Here is a 16,474-nt window from a genome sequence, read left to right as displayed (position 1 = left end):
TTGTATAATAGCTATTGTTAAATTAATATAAATATATCGATCATCAAACATGTGCGCGATAAAACTAATAATATTAACCAAGATTAACAATTTTGAAGCATAATCGACTTATTAGACATTAAAAATTAAAATTGCGGAAAATGAAGAGCACACCTCAACCAACATATGCTTGAAATATTTGTATATGCTTAAGATGATAAAAATAGAAGTCGAATATTTGATATTGACATTTTTAATATATTTTTTTGCATGGGAAGGTATTATTTTGGATGATATTGTGAAGAAAATAAGTGAGACACTTTAATCTTGGTTGGTTTAAGAAAATATAATTTTTAATTACTTGCTTTTCTCTAAAATTTATTGAAAATTACACGCCTATCTATATTTATAAAACAAATGTTTTTAAATTATTTTGTAGAATAAATTTAGCCTAAGAAAAAGTTTTGCTGAAAAATTTAATTAATTTTGATCATAAAATTATTAACCCTATTCAAAAACTATAATGTTATAATAACTATATAATCAAATATTTTTATAAAAAGTCTTATAATATGAGAAAATATGATAAAAAAAAATAAAGATAAATCAAGTACAATTGCTGCCACATAAATTCTTATACTGCATATTGCATATAGTGTAATGCAAAAGTATTCACTTTATTTAGTTAGAAAGTATACATATTTTCATTCCCAGACTTGCCACGGAGAATTTTTTGTCTTGTAATCACCTTAGGTTAAATTAACCCCAATATGAAAGTACAATTTAATCTACGTAACCAGAGGTCCTGCTTATCAGGCATACCACCAGAGCAAAGAAACAAAGACAATTCTCACAACTTTCACGAAAGACCGGCTTTACTATTGTTATTCTTGATCAGCCTGCTTTGGACACTTCAGAACAACTCCCACATGCACTTTGCAACTTTTCATGCCCACCAACTTCATGAGTATTCAAAAAATTTGAATCCCTAGCTGCTAATCATCTCATCCCTGGTGAAACCAGTTTCCTCAGCAACCACCTATCAATCTTAAATTTCATCCTATGTAACTATACACTATTATCATATCCCACTATGGCTGTCTATGGAATTCCTCATTTGTTTCTTTAGTTAAGTAATTCCAAGCCATTAGAGCTGCCCCAACTGCAGGATCAACCTAGATAATCATGAGTTCCATCAGCAGTAAGAATCATCAGTGTCTTACGAATGTACTCTTCAAGGTAAAAACTTGAATATACAAAAAAGTAACTAAAAAAACACATAACCGATCTTTCTTGTTTTCTTCCAAAAAGAAAGAAGATGAGTTCTTTCTTTTTTGATCACTTAGGACCCCTGCGAGAAGAAAATCCAACATTTATATATAAGTATACAGTGAGAGAGTATACAAATATACAGAGAAAGAGCCTATCACTTGCTAGACCATTCTTTTTCTAGATAGCTAACACCATGGGCCATGGTAGTTCCCTAAGCCTGGAGTAACATGCATAACAGCATAAGCTTAAGGACTCCATCCAATTATCCAATTATAACTGATCAATTATATAGATCAAATGTAGAAAAACTTTATTACTGATTTATCATGACAGATCAACACCACCAAAGCAATCAGGAGACTATTTAATTATAAATCAAAATCCATATTCAACATTTGTAATACAACTTTACTCACAATAATCAAAATCCATAGATCTGAATTGTTGAAATAAAACTTTACTCACAATAATAATCAAGAAAAAGATGAATAAAACTTAAAATCAAACAAAATAATGATAAGGGTAACTAAAATTACAGATGCATCACTTAACTTTGAGCTGACTTGAAAACCTGTCTTGAAAACCTGTTATGTCTTAAGAGTAAACATGGATAATAAGATTTACAAACCATCAAAGTTATAGTTCTTTAAATTTAAAATGAACTACTATATCATCTCCTCATCAAATACATGGCTGGTGAAAAAAATAGATAATAACTTGATACAGTCCTCGACTACAAAGTGAAACAATGCGAGACAAATGTTAGGCCAATAGCAGCTTCTACTATCATCACTGTTTCAGAATTCAGTGTCCTGCATAATTTAACTATCCGTCTCTACATAATATGTTCTGCATTTTATTTTCTTTTTCTTTTCATTTCTTCCAAGCTGACCATAATACTTCACAACACAGGGCACGAGAAGCATGCAACCAAAATAGAAGGTCAATTCTAAAATATGGAAATACATCATTAAGTAACGCAATATGTGTAGATAATTCATAAATATATTTGCACTTTCTGTAAATTCAAAGATTAGGACTAACACAATCAATTCTGATGACCATTTTATATGCATAAAATGGTACTAATTCAATAGCAGGTCACAGGCCCTTTTAGTCCTCCTAGCTGTTGATTTTAACTTGAGTCCAGTATAAAATTTTTACATTTAAATTTTATCTATGAATTTATGCAAGAAGGGAGCTTGGAGAACCACTTTGCTATTATCAAATCTACTCAAGAAAGAAACTAAATTGTTGAAACGAAGTTGATTGCCTAATGCTGTACAACAAAGACAGGGAAACTAACCAGAAGGTCCGCTTGAAACCGGTCCCGTATTTGGATCATTGCTTTCAGTCGATTGAGGAACATCATATCGAGGCAGAAAACTATTAGACATAGAAGAGGAGTTCGGCGTGTGACAACTCTTTCGTCCTGAAACGGTGAGGATTTATTATGCTCCAACGTTTATTCACGAAAACAACAACGAAGAAGAAGACAGAGGACCCAAAGGTGCACGCTTACTACCTGTTCGTGATTAAGCCGGATAATACATTCAACATTACAGAAGAATTGAACATTAACGAAGAAGAAACAGACACAATACACACCTTTTTGCTCCATTGAATGCTAGGAGGACAGCGAGGGTGAAATTTGAATTTTAAATGAAGAAGAAAGAGTGTGAAACATGGTTAAATTTTCAATCCATCTTATATGATGTGAACACGCACAGAGATGATTTAAAAAACCAGTCTTACTTTTGAATTATATACTTTTTTTAACAAAAGTGTACTGATATATGGAAAACAAAGTGGAAAACAAAGGTATATATGTACAAAAGGAGAAACCTGTACAACTCAGATTCATGGACTACAAACGCTGGTGATCAAGTAGTACACTCGACCCGACTTTAGAAATAGTCCAGAGATTAGGCCATTAGTAACTATGCAGATCATAAAATATGTATACAAATGTCTGCTTTGGGCCTAACCTACATTTCAGAACTTCAAACTTATCAATCACTTATATCATAACTCCTCTGCAAAATGAACATGAAAAAGGCTAAGAAAAGTAAAAACTGTATACAGTGCAATAACATACGGTTGGATCCAGCAGATTGAAAACTACACCGGACAAATTAATACAAAAAATTAAAAGGTTTAGTGGACTAAAATCTATTATTAAAATCTTCAAAATAAGGGTTTACCATTACTTCCCGCACATGCAGTATGTGAATTGGGATCGACATTTTCGATGTTCTCATTGTTTACATCACCAGGCACTCGATTTTCGTTAACACCATGTCTCCTCTGGACTACATAATGAATCAGAAAATATAAGGAAGATGGACCCTCAAAAAACAATACATAATGAAGAAACGCATCAAAGACGGACTAAAAAGCGAATGTCAGAGAGGTTAAAAAAAACTCACTATCCCAGATAGAAGGCGGCGAAACAGGACACAGCAGATCTTTTCCTACCTGTTTGATAAATATCTATGAAAATCATGACAACTACAACATAATAAAACATCATAGCAACTGCTTACACTCCGATGAAAACAGAAGATGGCTTCAGTTCGATGTCCCCGCTGAAGAATTTGAATTAATGTCGCTGCTGAAGAATTTGAATTAATGTCCCTGCTGAAGAATTTGTATGGCTCCTGGTTTACCCTTGCCAGCACCTTGGCGTGCCTTGCCTCTAGAACGATCACCAGGATGCACCCCATGTCTCTTTTTATTTTAGCTTTCAAATATATTTCCATCCTCAAACGATAAGCCAATGTCAAAATCTTTTTAAACCCCAGGGAACCCATTTTGTTGCCTCTGCTTCCTCCACTTTTTAACAGATTCAATCTTGTTCTTTTCCTTAGCCCTCTATTTTTGTTTCTGAGCCTGGACTGGTTTTGACATCTTTTTGTTCTCTCTAGCCTTCTTTCTCTCCTCTGCTTCCTAGATTCTTTTTTTTTTCCGGCCAAAAGCCGTCTCTAGCATTTTCCATGTGATGATCACTTTTCACCATTTTAGCATAATAATCTGTAGGCCTTCAAAAAGAAATATTCATTAAATTTCAATTTCGTAAAAGCTTCTCTAGTATTGTCAAGAGCTTGGTTATAAAAGGATAGCTCTTGGTTCAGGTCGTCATTCACATCCACCTCTTTCTTTTAACTATAATCAAGAGTAAACTTGTGTATCCAATCAACATTCTCTGGCCAGCTGACATTCCAAAGTTTATCAAGTAGGATAGCTCTGTCATATACTGCCGGATACACTTAGCTTTATATCACCATCATCCTCTTCAGATTCTAAATTTGCGTGAAAAACTTCCACATCAAGAATATCTACAGATTCTACATCTTGGTCAATAACTTCTACATCGTCTTCAGATTCTATGTTTTGGTCAGAAACTTCCACATCCAGATCTGCTAAGTCAGCATTCTTCACTGCCTCCTTATCAGACGCCTTCCGTCCTTTGTGAACCATCATCATGTAATAAACCTGGAAACAGAAGCTGGGAATTAATTGTTGCGGCAGAGAATGCAAGAGAAGCTGTGTAGTTGTAAGCCCTGTCTTTGAGGGCACAATTATTAAATATGCGAGAACTTATCAAATACATCATTGCATCAATCTTTTATTGACTACTTAATTTAGAACCAAGTAAATTGATCTCTAAATAAACAAAATATTAGACCTCATCAAATAAATATTATCACGAAGGCCTCTCACTTAACTTAAAAATGAAATTGTAGAGCACGAATTTGGATTTAAAAAAAAAAAAAAGAAATTATAAGGACATGATCTTTAGGTTGCCTTTTTTCCCATCCCGGGCCAATTTTATTTACCAAACTTAATAAAAATACAGAGCAACTGAAAGAAGGCATAATATTATTTTGAGCAGGAGAACTCTATGTAGACCAATTATAAGAGTTTGATTTTCGGAACCTATAATCCACATAAAATAAGGTCGTCAGAGCAGATGCACATGTTGTAAAGTACTATGAATAAATAATTTAACAGGATTGTACCAAATACCATATGCTAACAAAATTTAATATATATGCTCATCACCAATATAAAAACTATAGTTCTAACAATGCTCCAATAAAATCTTCCAAGATGACTTTGATTAAAGGTGTTTTATCAGAAGAATCCATATACATTAGCAACTACATCATTGGTTATAATAACCTGGAAGGAGAAACCTGCACTATAGTGGTTGGACTTAACATCCAGGTACAAATGTGTAATTCGAATTGCATATATGTACTCATAGACTTAATGACAAATAATATACCAGAAATTCATAGAGAAGTGGAGGTAAATCTACCTTCTCTACTCTTTCAATCTCTGTAAAAGCTCCTCTAAAATCCCATGATTTACCAACTGCAAGAACGATATGTCTGTAATAGACCATGTGATGTGCCCTAATAGTATCCATGAAAAACAAAACAGGAAAAGAATGAGTGTAAGTGATTTGGCCATATATATAGTATCTTTATCTTAAGCTCAAAAAACAACTGATACGTAATGTACCTTAAAGTCTTAAACCAACTGCAGACTAATCTATATTTGAACCGTTTAAAGATAAAAGTGCCTCATAAAAGAAATGAAGAAACATAGTCTAGATATAGTTGGCCTACCTTGTCGTAGTAGGTCAGTCAGAAGCATTGTTAGAGGTATTTCTAAGCCTGTGCATAAGCTTCATTCTGTTGCCGATACTAAAGGAAGAGCTCTTTGGCCCAAGAATCAACAAATTCAGGCAATGTAGTACATCTGGAACAAAAAGCGAATCCTATCAGAAATGTGGAGATGTGAAGATACTTGCTCCTAATGTGCTTACTGCAGGAAAATTCAAAGGAGGTGAATTTTAATTGTAACAAACCGAAATCTGAAATACCAGTTTATATTACCAAGAACAAAATATAAAACTTTGTTTGATACAACAGTGTGTTGTGAGATAATTAACAAAAAAATACAGTTATGCATAGATAATTATTTGAAGCATTTCTTCGAACAGTTGGACTATAATTTTAGTAAACACGAAGCAAAAAAAACAAGGAGTATAATCCAACCGAATCTGACGGATACATGATAATCTGCAAATCTTCAAGAAACTGAGATGAAACTTTTGAATTACACAAAGCCGTTGTTGTTACTCACCAATCTGAGAAGAAGGAGATAATGGATAAGGAGGACACTACATTCGCCTTGTAGTACGACGAAACCCGTCCGATCCATTAAGCAAGAAAGACGAAGCGTGATCATGGAATGATGGAGGAAATGGAAAGATAAGATACTTGCCTCATATATGATTCAAAATTGCCAGTAAAAAGATGATTAATGGCCCTTTCAGCGGGAGCAGTTTCTCGTCAAAATAATTCGGAAAATAACTACTGAGATTATGGGCTGACATAACCGACCATCAAATTCGAAAAATATTCTGGATCGCCCGCTCAATTTCGGGTCCTCTGGTAATTAAAGCTGGAAGCAGTTGCAATTTGAACTGGGTCAGTACCCGTTATCTTGTGGATGATCCAAGCAGCTTGTTTATTTACGTGTAGCACCCTGGGCAGTATACAAAGAAAATAAAATGAAGGGCAGAAAAGGTCATTTGGCATATCCTTTGTATTCACAGATTAGGATTATATAGATATAGATATAGATATAGATATAGATATAGATAGATAGATTAGCTGAATTCGAACTCAGTTTTTTTTTAGGAAAATTAATGGAATAGCTTGATATTTTGTAACGGATGATGATCGAAACAGAAAAAAAGAATAATATGTAATATATTTTCAGTAAATAATTTGTTACATTGTTTGTTAACTAATTATTATTTCTGTCCCTTCTGATTAGTTTCATTAATTATTTTATTTTTTTGCTATAAAGAAATTAAAAATAAATTATAAAATTATATTTTATGTGCATGATTTAAAATGCATGTCAAGTAACATAAAAGAAATAATAACAATTCAACGAAATCGAGGGTGGAAAAAATATCATTTTTTAATTTATAAAGACTTGTGAGTGTTCACAGAAAAACTATACATACATATTCTCTCTTTTTTTTTTTTTGAAATCATACATACACATCTTCTAGTTTATAGTTAAAAGAATGATAATTTTAATCATGTTTTAATAAAATTTATGAAAATAATCAATTTCAAGATTATTACCCGCTGGATATTTTTTTTGAAATTATTTACTTTTTCAATTCACATGGAAAATATATTTACATTGTTATATAAAAATATATTCACATGTGTATATTAGGACTAGCAAAGAAAATCAAATAAAGAACATGTTCGGACAAAAATAAGTACTTGTCTCCACATAAAATATAACACTTTTGCGTCCCGAAAAATATGATAAGCCAAACTGGCCCTTGAGTTTGGCCCTTGAGCGTCAAACAGAGAATAATAGTCTAGGCCTTCAGTTCAATACTGCCATGATTATGCAATCTTAAATTAAATATTACTTCAGCAAATTGTGTGCTCATTGTTTCTGCTTTGCTGATTATGTGTGGTCATTGCTATTCGAACTAATCTAATAACAATTTGCACATTGTCTATACTGTCCACAATGAGACCGCGGCTCGCATGGCCCGTCCTCTATCAGAAGTATAAATTATACATTTACATGCGCCTATACTTGGGTCGAACTGCTATCATCCCAGGCCGAGCCTTGTCATAATGGTATCTGCAAAATTACAGGTGTCATTAATTATCTTCCCCGTGTAATCAGAGTATGAGCTCAACCCCGTTAACACCTTTAAGTGTCTGGTTATGAAATAGACCTATAAATGCAACTTTGGAATAGAAAAGGAAAGGATGGCATTAATGGAACGAAAGAGAGGGAGAGGACTCACTTGTTTTCACTAAGAAACGTTTCAATGGCACTTGGAAGTGCAGCTTGCCCTCGACTGTGAAGTCCTATGCCTGCAGGGAAAAAAAAGAACACGCCTAAATTTAAAGGTCCGATGGACACATGTCATTTGGAAGCAACTACGAAGGACTTTTAGTATCTTAGGGAATGTCAACACAAAATAAGTTATCAGTAGGTGAGAAGAAGACAAAACGATACGCTTAGTGAACAAAATATTTAAAACCTAATAACTCTTGCATTGGCCCGCTATTTTCTTCCTAAGGTACTCAAGTCATCATAATATAGGATTGTTACTCACAGCAAAAACAATGAGGATCGGGCTCAACTGGAGATGTAACAATCAATTAAAATCAAGGAGTGTCGGACTTAACTGGAGAGGTGAGTATTAATAGAGAGAGTCTTATAGTCTCTCTTACCCCTATTTATGAATTTGCCTCGAGTAACCCTGTCGGAAACTCGAAACTCGGACATGAGTATTGACACTCCGATACTTATTATAGGCAGGAAACAGGTAATATTTTCTAAATATTGCCGAGCCCAACACTTGGACACATATATATGTTGGACACTTTAAGCCAAGTCCGGGTAACATAGTTTATAGTTTCAAGATTTAAATCAACTTAGGAAGATAATTTAACAGGGATAGTCACATGCCGCGTGAGTGTCTACTAGAGATGTAACATGTGCTTAGCTAATTAACATCTACTACCTCATGCTAGGTACTACACTCACGGAAAGAGTCTACCCTGATCAAGTCCTAGCTACTCCCATAATTTCCACACAACAATTAACATTAAGTACAGGAATAAACTAAACAGACACAATTCAGTGTACATAAACTAAAAAAGGACAGACGTTTAGCATATAAATTGAGCATAATTCTCGATCTATCAAGGAGTAGCCACTGTTATAAGAAAAAGGCACTATAGCATACCTGTTATAACTTCTAATACTGTTGACCTGGGCCTAAATGATGCCTTCTGCTTATCGAACTTCTCCTTACCTAATGAGTCCAGAGAGGCAGATCTTACCATGTTTGTGGTGTTGACTGGATTGGTAAAAGGTGCAAACTGAGACTCAATTTTATGCAAGTGTTCCTCTAACGCCTGAACTGCTTCCGATGCATGCAGACCATGCAAGTCCAGTTTCCACAAATCATTTTCACAATTCCTTTTTCTTAGGATTTCCTTTGCTGCCACTGCGTTATACTTTTCAGCTTCCTTCCATTCTTCCCTGGCCCTCATGGAATATTGTTGGGCAGATAAGTGATCACCTCTTAAATAAGCATCACTGGCCGCCTTTGAATGCCGTGAAGCTAACCTGTTCCACAAAACATCAAGGAGTGACTAAAAAACATAATGGATGTTTGTAAGAAAACATAACCAAAACTGCTAGGTAATATAATAATCAAACATTTTTTTTTGGGTTTGGTTAGGGATGCTCATTACACACCTCATCATTCTCATTGCATCTTTCCGATTAACCAAGTAAACATCGTCCTCTTCCCATTCAGGCTCAACAGGAATATTAGTCAAGCTACGCAGACTCTGGAGTTCACTTGTTGAATGATCAGGATGGCCTTTTCCAAATGCAGAAGTATCAGCAGTCAGCTCTTTATTCCTAGATACAATATCATCTTGATGCCCATAGCTAATTCCTACAAGATCTTGGGTCTCACGTAAAGTCAGATCTATATCAGTCAAAAAAGTATTGTTCTCTGAGTAGAAATTTTCAGCATTGTATCTAAAATCCGTAACTTCTGTTTCCTTTTTTTCATGAAGACTCGTAGAAGAAACCATTTCTTTTAAGAGATCTGAGGCCCTGTCAATGTCATTATTCACAGCTTCCATAATATCTTCAATCAAACTTTTCTCAGCCCAGGGATGAAGCTTTTTCAGCTTCTCATAAACCCCATTGCCATTGTCCTGACATTTTTTTAAAATAACTTCATTTGTACAACTTCCTCTCGGTAATGATTTCTCAATATCCTTATTAGCCCCCAATGTTGGAAAATTAGCCGAGGGTAGAAGCACGGAAGAAAAAGACTGTGCCACATTATGATTATTTTTCACTAAGCCTGTGTGATTCTTAGGTATGGTAGTACTTGATATAGGTGGAAAAGGCTCCTCGCAAGCTTTTGATCTAAGGCCTGTAGCCTGTTGTTGCTTTGAATTATACGCAGCCCATCCTGCATTCTTAAATTTCCTTGCTGACATTGTCACATGCAAACTGGATACCACGTGATGAAATACTTCTTTCTTGGCCAAAAATCTTTTACTTTGATATCAATGACCCAACAATTGACGATTAAAAGGTCTTCGAAGACCTCCAAACCTAAAAATATAAAGCAACAAATGTAAACAAATTAAAAAAACAGAAAGATAAAAACCCTTCTATACATATAGGAATAAATTATTCGAAATCTTTCATAACTTAAATTTACCTGGCCAGGAATGGGCACATAGGAAAACAGATAAGTACATAACTAGACACAAAAAGTCAAAAATCTGCCCGAATAACTGACAGATTCAAGACCCAAAACACACACACAAACACATATTGGCAGCCTCTTACACAAGAAAGGTCATCGCTCATCATAAGTCACGTGTGTTTCTGTGTGTGTGGATACATAAAAGAGTAAGTCTGCGAAAAGCTTTCCAAAGCAACTTAAAATACAAGTGGCTCTCACTAAACATCTGCTATACTCTAATGTTCAGAGCTAGGGAACCTGACAAATCCGGCCATTTTAGAACTTTAAATGAGTCTCCTGCAAAGTAAACTTACTTGATAGACAATGGAAAGTAAGATTAAACCAGTACAGAGCGAAATCACATGTCCATCAGGTGTCCACCCCAAATCTAAAAATGGTATTCGAATGCACACTAATCAACTTAAATAATTAAAAAGAAAATATTCTTGAAAAAATTCTGTGACTGAACCCCCTGAACTCCGAATACAAACAATAACCACAAATTCTACAGCAGCAAACCCAATTAAAATCTTCATCATGCCAATAATGAGCAGTGCGTCCAAAAACTTTATCATTTTATGTCCGTAAAATATTCAATATGCATTCAACTGTAAGGCCAAAAGACTGTGCATCCAAATGAGATTTCTATTGCATAAAAGTGGTTGACCTCATAAATTGTGGTTGACCTCTATAAATTGCTTCCTCCAGGTTTGTCAAGAGGTTGCTGACTTGTTAGTTCAGCAGCACCAATATGTTTCTTCCTGACACTACTCAAATTTGTAAGTTAAGTTGTAAATTCAAATTCACCAAAAACCCAAGTACTTTCATCCTAAAATGTGCCCAAATGAAATCATTTCCCCACTATTTGCTTCGCAATTATACTTTACTAAAAAGGAATTGCTGCAACTGTTTCTCTTACAATTCTTCCAAGAATGCTACTTAAGTAACTATATTCCATATATAGAGGACATATATTCTCTCATCTCTTGCATATATCCTTCAACCTTCAGTAAAGGGTTTTTAGCATCCCCGTCTAAATAAACTTCGTGAAACTTATTAAGACCGTTCATACCACTACTTCTAACCCACTCCCCATCTACCCGAGACTTATCCCAATGACTATCCCCAGACTTATTTAACTGTAAGGCTTTCAGGCTTCCCATGTGGTTTGAGATCAATGAACTTGCAACTAGCATATAAAACATTATCCAGAGTGCACTTTGCCATAAACATAACAACATTTGGGGAAAAATATACCGAACCATAAAGCATTATAATTTATACCCAAAATCCATATACTCTAATCCATAAACATATATGTATACACCAAAAGAACAATATTTTTAGCAACAAAGCTTAATCTTGCACACTCAAAAAGTTAACTTTAATTTATTTATTTTTTAAATAACATACCAGCACCAAAAAAAATAAACTTTAATCATATATCAAAAACAACATACCTTGAATTTTTTATCAACCTGGGTGTTGTTCTATATAATAGTATATAACTCTGGTGCTTTTGAATCCACAGATTGAACATAAACAACAAAGACAACAATCAGATCAAAGTTTAAAGAACAGAGATTTTGATGAAGATGATGATGATATATATGAATATAAAATCTGTATAATTAAAACTTAGAGATGATAAATGAATGAGGATTTTGTCGAATCTGCAGGAAGATTTAGATATATGATGTATATGTACAGAAGAAGATTCATATAGAGATAGAGGGGGGGGGGGGGGGGGGGGGGTTGTAATAAAAGCAACAGATAAATTCTTCTCGTTTTACTTTTGTATCCGATGCAGTAAATAACTTCAACCGTACATTACAAGTAAATCTTCTTTTAACCGCGATAACTTTTTAAAATCTTAGAAAAGATTTACCTCTCGTATATTATACGCCGTCATTTAATATATTATAGGGTGAAGGCCTTGCTTACTCCAATGTAAAATAAAAGTGTCCGCAGTACCTCCATAAGAAAATGAGGCCCTATTTATCAAATAGACAAAATCTATACTGGCGTGTCAGATGATACACTACCCGCATCAACGTGAAAGGCTAAAACACAAGCATGAAAAGCGTGCAACCTAATAACTACAGTGTACAGCGTCTCTTATTGAACTGATATCCCCCTGTACCGATACACACCATCAGTCATCAGTTTACTGATTTATGGTAGCCAACACTCTTTAAAATCCTCTCAGCTCATCACATCAATCACACACACACACACAAACACACACACACATATATGAAGTAAGACCCAATAACATATCCTAAGCCTACCAAATGTCTTACAAGGGGGTGAATTATTTGCTTGCAAGATTATCAGCCAGGGGAGTGAGAATATATATTTGCAATTAATTCATTCCTAAACTGACAGTTTTTCAACATATATATATATATGATCCTACTCCAATAAAAACATCGTTGAAATAAAAACTAGAAAATAAAATAAAAAAAAATTCTAAATCACATCGAAGTAGAGCACATATGGTATGCAAATTGATCGTTGGGAGATGAAGAAAAACACACTGAAGTAAGATTTTATTTTTTTTTTAAACAAAAGCTCACCGGTTGACGGGAAAAATCAAATTAGAATTGGAGGGGATTATGTGGGATCATATGTGAAATGGTATATTTAAATTGTGTGTGGTGACTTCTGGGGGGCATTAGATTAGATTCATCAAAGAGCTTTGATTAGTTTGTAGTTCTCATTTTAATTTTAGTTTGTATTTGAGCAACTGCATATATATATGATTAATTAATTTAGGCTATAATGTATATGCATTGATTAATAAAAACTAACATAATATACCCAACTGCCAAAAAGAAAAGGTTAGCATCCAACTGCGACTTGTACCGTATCACAAAAAAAGTAATTGATCGCCACCATAAGCTTCCTCCAGGTTATGCGAGAGGTTGCAAATCATATCATCAGGGATAAACGCAGATGACTTGTTACTTTGTTCTCAGTATTGGTAACCTCGAAGGTCCAACTTCTGATACACCTTCATCAACAGAAGCATGTGAAATGTTACTTCAACATCACCTGATCACTGTACCTTGAACAAATTTATAGGGAAATATGGAAAGACAAGTGAAGGACCTAATTAGTCCCCGATTCCTTCAGGAACCTTGTAGCTGGTATGGACCATAAAATCTTATAGCTCAGCTAACTTCAGGTTTTCCTGACAGCTACTCAAATATGTCCATAAAGTTGCAGATTCAAATTAAAAAAACTCCCAAGTACTTTCATCCTGTTATTGCCTAGACAAAATCATTTCTGCACTTGTTGCTCGCACTCGTACCTTTTCTAAGACTTAATTGCTGCAACTGTTTCACTTGCAACCGCTACAAGAATGCTATTTGAGTCGATAGACATATTACATGCATATACTGAAACTCCTCAATCACTGTTATTCCCACTACCAGTAACCCATCTGCCAAAAACTAGTTCCCCCTTTATTTGCCAAGTAAAAAAATCTACTACTTAACGTCTAACCAAAACTTACACCATGGACAATCCCCCGACTCGTAATAAGAGCTGAGAGCTCAATGTACTTCTAGTAACCATGTATAACATCAACCTCATACAATTTGCTACCAACATTATAACTTTTCGACAAAAATTAAATTTCTCCGAGTTCAATCAAGCATACAAAATCATACAGCGTTACACAACCTTAACATTAACCAAAAAACTTACAACACGCAAATCAAACAAATTCCACATACCCACAAAAAGTTAACTCCAGGAATCAAGAAAAGCGTAAAACAAAAACAACATGAAAATCCAAACTTTACCCAAAAATCAACACCAACATACCTCAAATTCAACCCCACCTGGGCCTTCCCTAACTAATAGTATAAAACTGGTGTCTTTCAATCCAGGGGTTAAATATAAGCAAAAGGGCCAAAATTTGAACCAAAATTTGCAGCAAAAACAGGGATTTTGATGAATTTAATGATAAAGATGAAACTTTGCATGTAAAATCCATATAATAATAGCTTGAAGGGTAAATTTTGGTGGGATTTGAACAAATTTGCAGACAGATTTTTAGGTTTTATGATGATTTATAGAGAGGTGGATTGGAGAAAGGGGTTATCAGAAAAGTCAACGGATAAATACTTCTTGTTTTACTTTTATCTGATGGGGTAAAAAATTACAACCGTGATTTCAAGCAGATGATTTTTTACCCTGTCAGTTTTGTTAATCTGAACGCTTTTCTGTTAGAACAAGTCCAAGAGGGTCCTAGTTCATGCCTCAAATATAATATAAAATATTATGTCCTAATAATTTAGGACATACTTTACTAACTTGAACTCCAACAATGTGCTTTATTCTCACACTATGTTTAATATTTTATTATTAAAGACTCTCTTTCATCATTTAAGCATAATATAAAAGTAGAGAGAGAAAAAGAGTGTGATGAGAATTTATAATAAATTATTGAATAGGGCAAGGTGAGATGTGCCCCAAAAATAGGGCTTGGGGAGGTTGTCCTATATAAGGCATCACTAACACATTGTTGGATCAAATTTTATACTGATGTTTTTGATATGTTGATTTTTATTTTATTAATTTTTATTTTATTAATATATTGTTTAATAATCTCTTATTACTATTATCATTATTCTGATTTAGAATGCTTCTCGTAAAAACACCTTCTCGATTTAAAATTCATCTTATGTGTTAGGACTAAAAATTATATAAATAATATGAAAATCATTACACAAAATTTCTTATATTGTTTATCAGTGATCGTGGATGGGAGAATTCGGTAGCTATTTCATGTCACACAAAATTCCCCTCAAATTTTATTCGTATTCATATTGATTTTATTAAAAACTAGTTAGAAAGTTTAAACATTTCTAAATAATAACTTGTTATGGTCACATATTTTTTACCATGAATATTAAATATAATTCAGGTCATTCCAAATTTCAGAAAAAATTATTTTCACTTTTACAGAAAATTATCATGACCTCATATTAAAATACTTAAAAATATGCTGGCAAAAAAAAAATACTTAAAAATATCATTTCCCATACTACTCCTCCAAATATACAAAATAAAAATTATTATTAGATAATTATTTTATTTATAACACATCATTTGATTATCATGTCTCTTCAAAACGATTTTAAACAATAAAAAACAATAAAACACACATTATTCATATTTAGATTTTAATAAATTGGAAAGTAATATGTATAGAATGAAAAATAATACAAAATAGAATTTCATATGATTAGATTTGTGAATAGTAGTCGTGGAATTTCATAGACACCGATTATTATTTTACAATAATAGAATTTTGTAATGCAAATAATAATTATCTCGACACGTTGTCAAAATACATATATATGCATATATTAGTGTATTTTGAATAATATCTAAAACAGTGAAATGTCAAGTTATAATTATTATTTTAAAAATTGATAATTAATTCTAATCAACCATTGACTACTCCCGTAATTTGTTGGGTTGATAAAATCTTTCGGTAATTATTTATTAATCCAGTAAATTCTTGTTTTTTATATTTATCGAATAATCTGATTTGTATTTTTATGTCATATAAAAAGATCATAAAAGAATAAGATATAAGAGCAACTCCAATGGTGTTACTTATTTTCGATCCCTAAAATATAATAAAATAATGATTACCTAAAATATAAGTAAGCAAAAATTTGTTTTACTCCAATGGTATTCCCTATAATCATCCCTATAATTGAAAAAAAAAATATTTTATTAAAATTTTTACTATGGTGGGGTAGATAAAAAAAAGGAGGGAACATAAAAAGTGAAAGAAAATGAAAGAGATTTATGAGTTGGAAGAAATAGGGGCTCACTTTTTTA

At 33.4% G+C, this 16,474-nt stretch overlaps 2 protein-coding genes across 6 annotated transcripts; both read right to left on the bottom strand.

The window, feature by feature from the left end:
- Positions 1-599: 599 nt before the first annotated feature.
- On the bottom strand, positions 600-5,802 carry LOC108225426 (uncharacterized). Of its 3 annotated transcripts, none has more exons than XM_064079948.1 (6): positions 5,576-5,802; positions 3,798-4,746; positions 3,681-3,729; positions 3,456-3,563; positions 2,558-2,683; positions 600-1,844 (listed from the first exon to the last, which is right to left on the bottom strand). In XM_064079948.1, the coding sequence occupies exons 2-6, from the start codon at positions 4,062-4,064 to the stop codon at positions 1,795-1,797; spliced, it is 600 nt and encodes a 199-aa protein (XP_063936018.1). In that variant the 5' UTR covers positions 4,065-4,746; positions 5,576-5,802; the 3' UTR covers positions 600-1,794. The 3 variants fall into 3 exon arrangements, 2 of the variants coding, with proteins under 2 accessions (XP_063936018.1, XP_063936017.1); XR_010284673.1 differs by lacking the exon at positions 600-1,844 and adding an exon at positions 1,854-2,481 and having other exon boundaries at positions 2,558-3,287; XM_064079947.1 differs by lacking the exon at positions 600-1,844 and adding an exon at positions 2,414-2,481.
- Positions 5,803-7,559: 1,757 nt separating this feature from the next.
- Positions 7,560-14,758, bottom strand: LOC108227771 (uncharacterized). Of its 3 annotated transcripts, none has more exons than XM_064079415.1 (6): positions 14,441-14,735; positions 13,430-13,622; positions 9,589-10,470; positions 9,071-9,456; positions 8,120-8,189; positions 7,560-7,950 (listed from the first exon to the last, which is right to left on the bottom strand). In XM_064079415.1, exons 3-6 carry the CDS (start codon positions 10,350-10,352, stop codon positions 7,887-7,889), a joined length of 1,284 nt encoding a protein of 427 aa, XP_063935485.1. In that variant the 5' UTR covers positions 10,353-10,470; positions 13,430-13,622; positions 14,441-14,735; the 3' UTR covers positions 7,560-7,886. The 3 variants fall into 3 exon arrangements, with proteins under 3 accessions (XP_063935485.1, XP_017258588.1, XP_017258587.1); XM_017403099.2 differs by having other exon boundaries at positions 13,475-13,622; XM_017403098.2 differs by lacking the exon at positions 13,430-13,622 and having other exon boundaries at positions 14,441-14,758.
- Positions 14,759-16,474: the final 1,716 nt, after the last annotated feature.

The sequence above is a fragment of the Daucus carota genome, chromosome 6 (assembly GCF_001625215.2).
Source record: "Daucus carota subsp. sativus chromosome 6, DH1 v3.0, whole genome shotgun sequence".
NCBI lineage: Eukaryota > Viridiplantae > Streptophyta > Magnoliopsida > Apiales > Apiaceae > Daucus > Daucus carota.
Note: the sequence above shows the minus strand (reverse complement) of the source record. Positions and strands in the feature narration are given on the sequence as shown.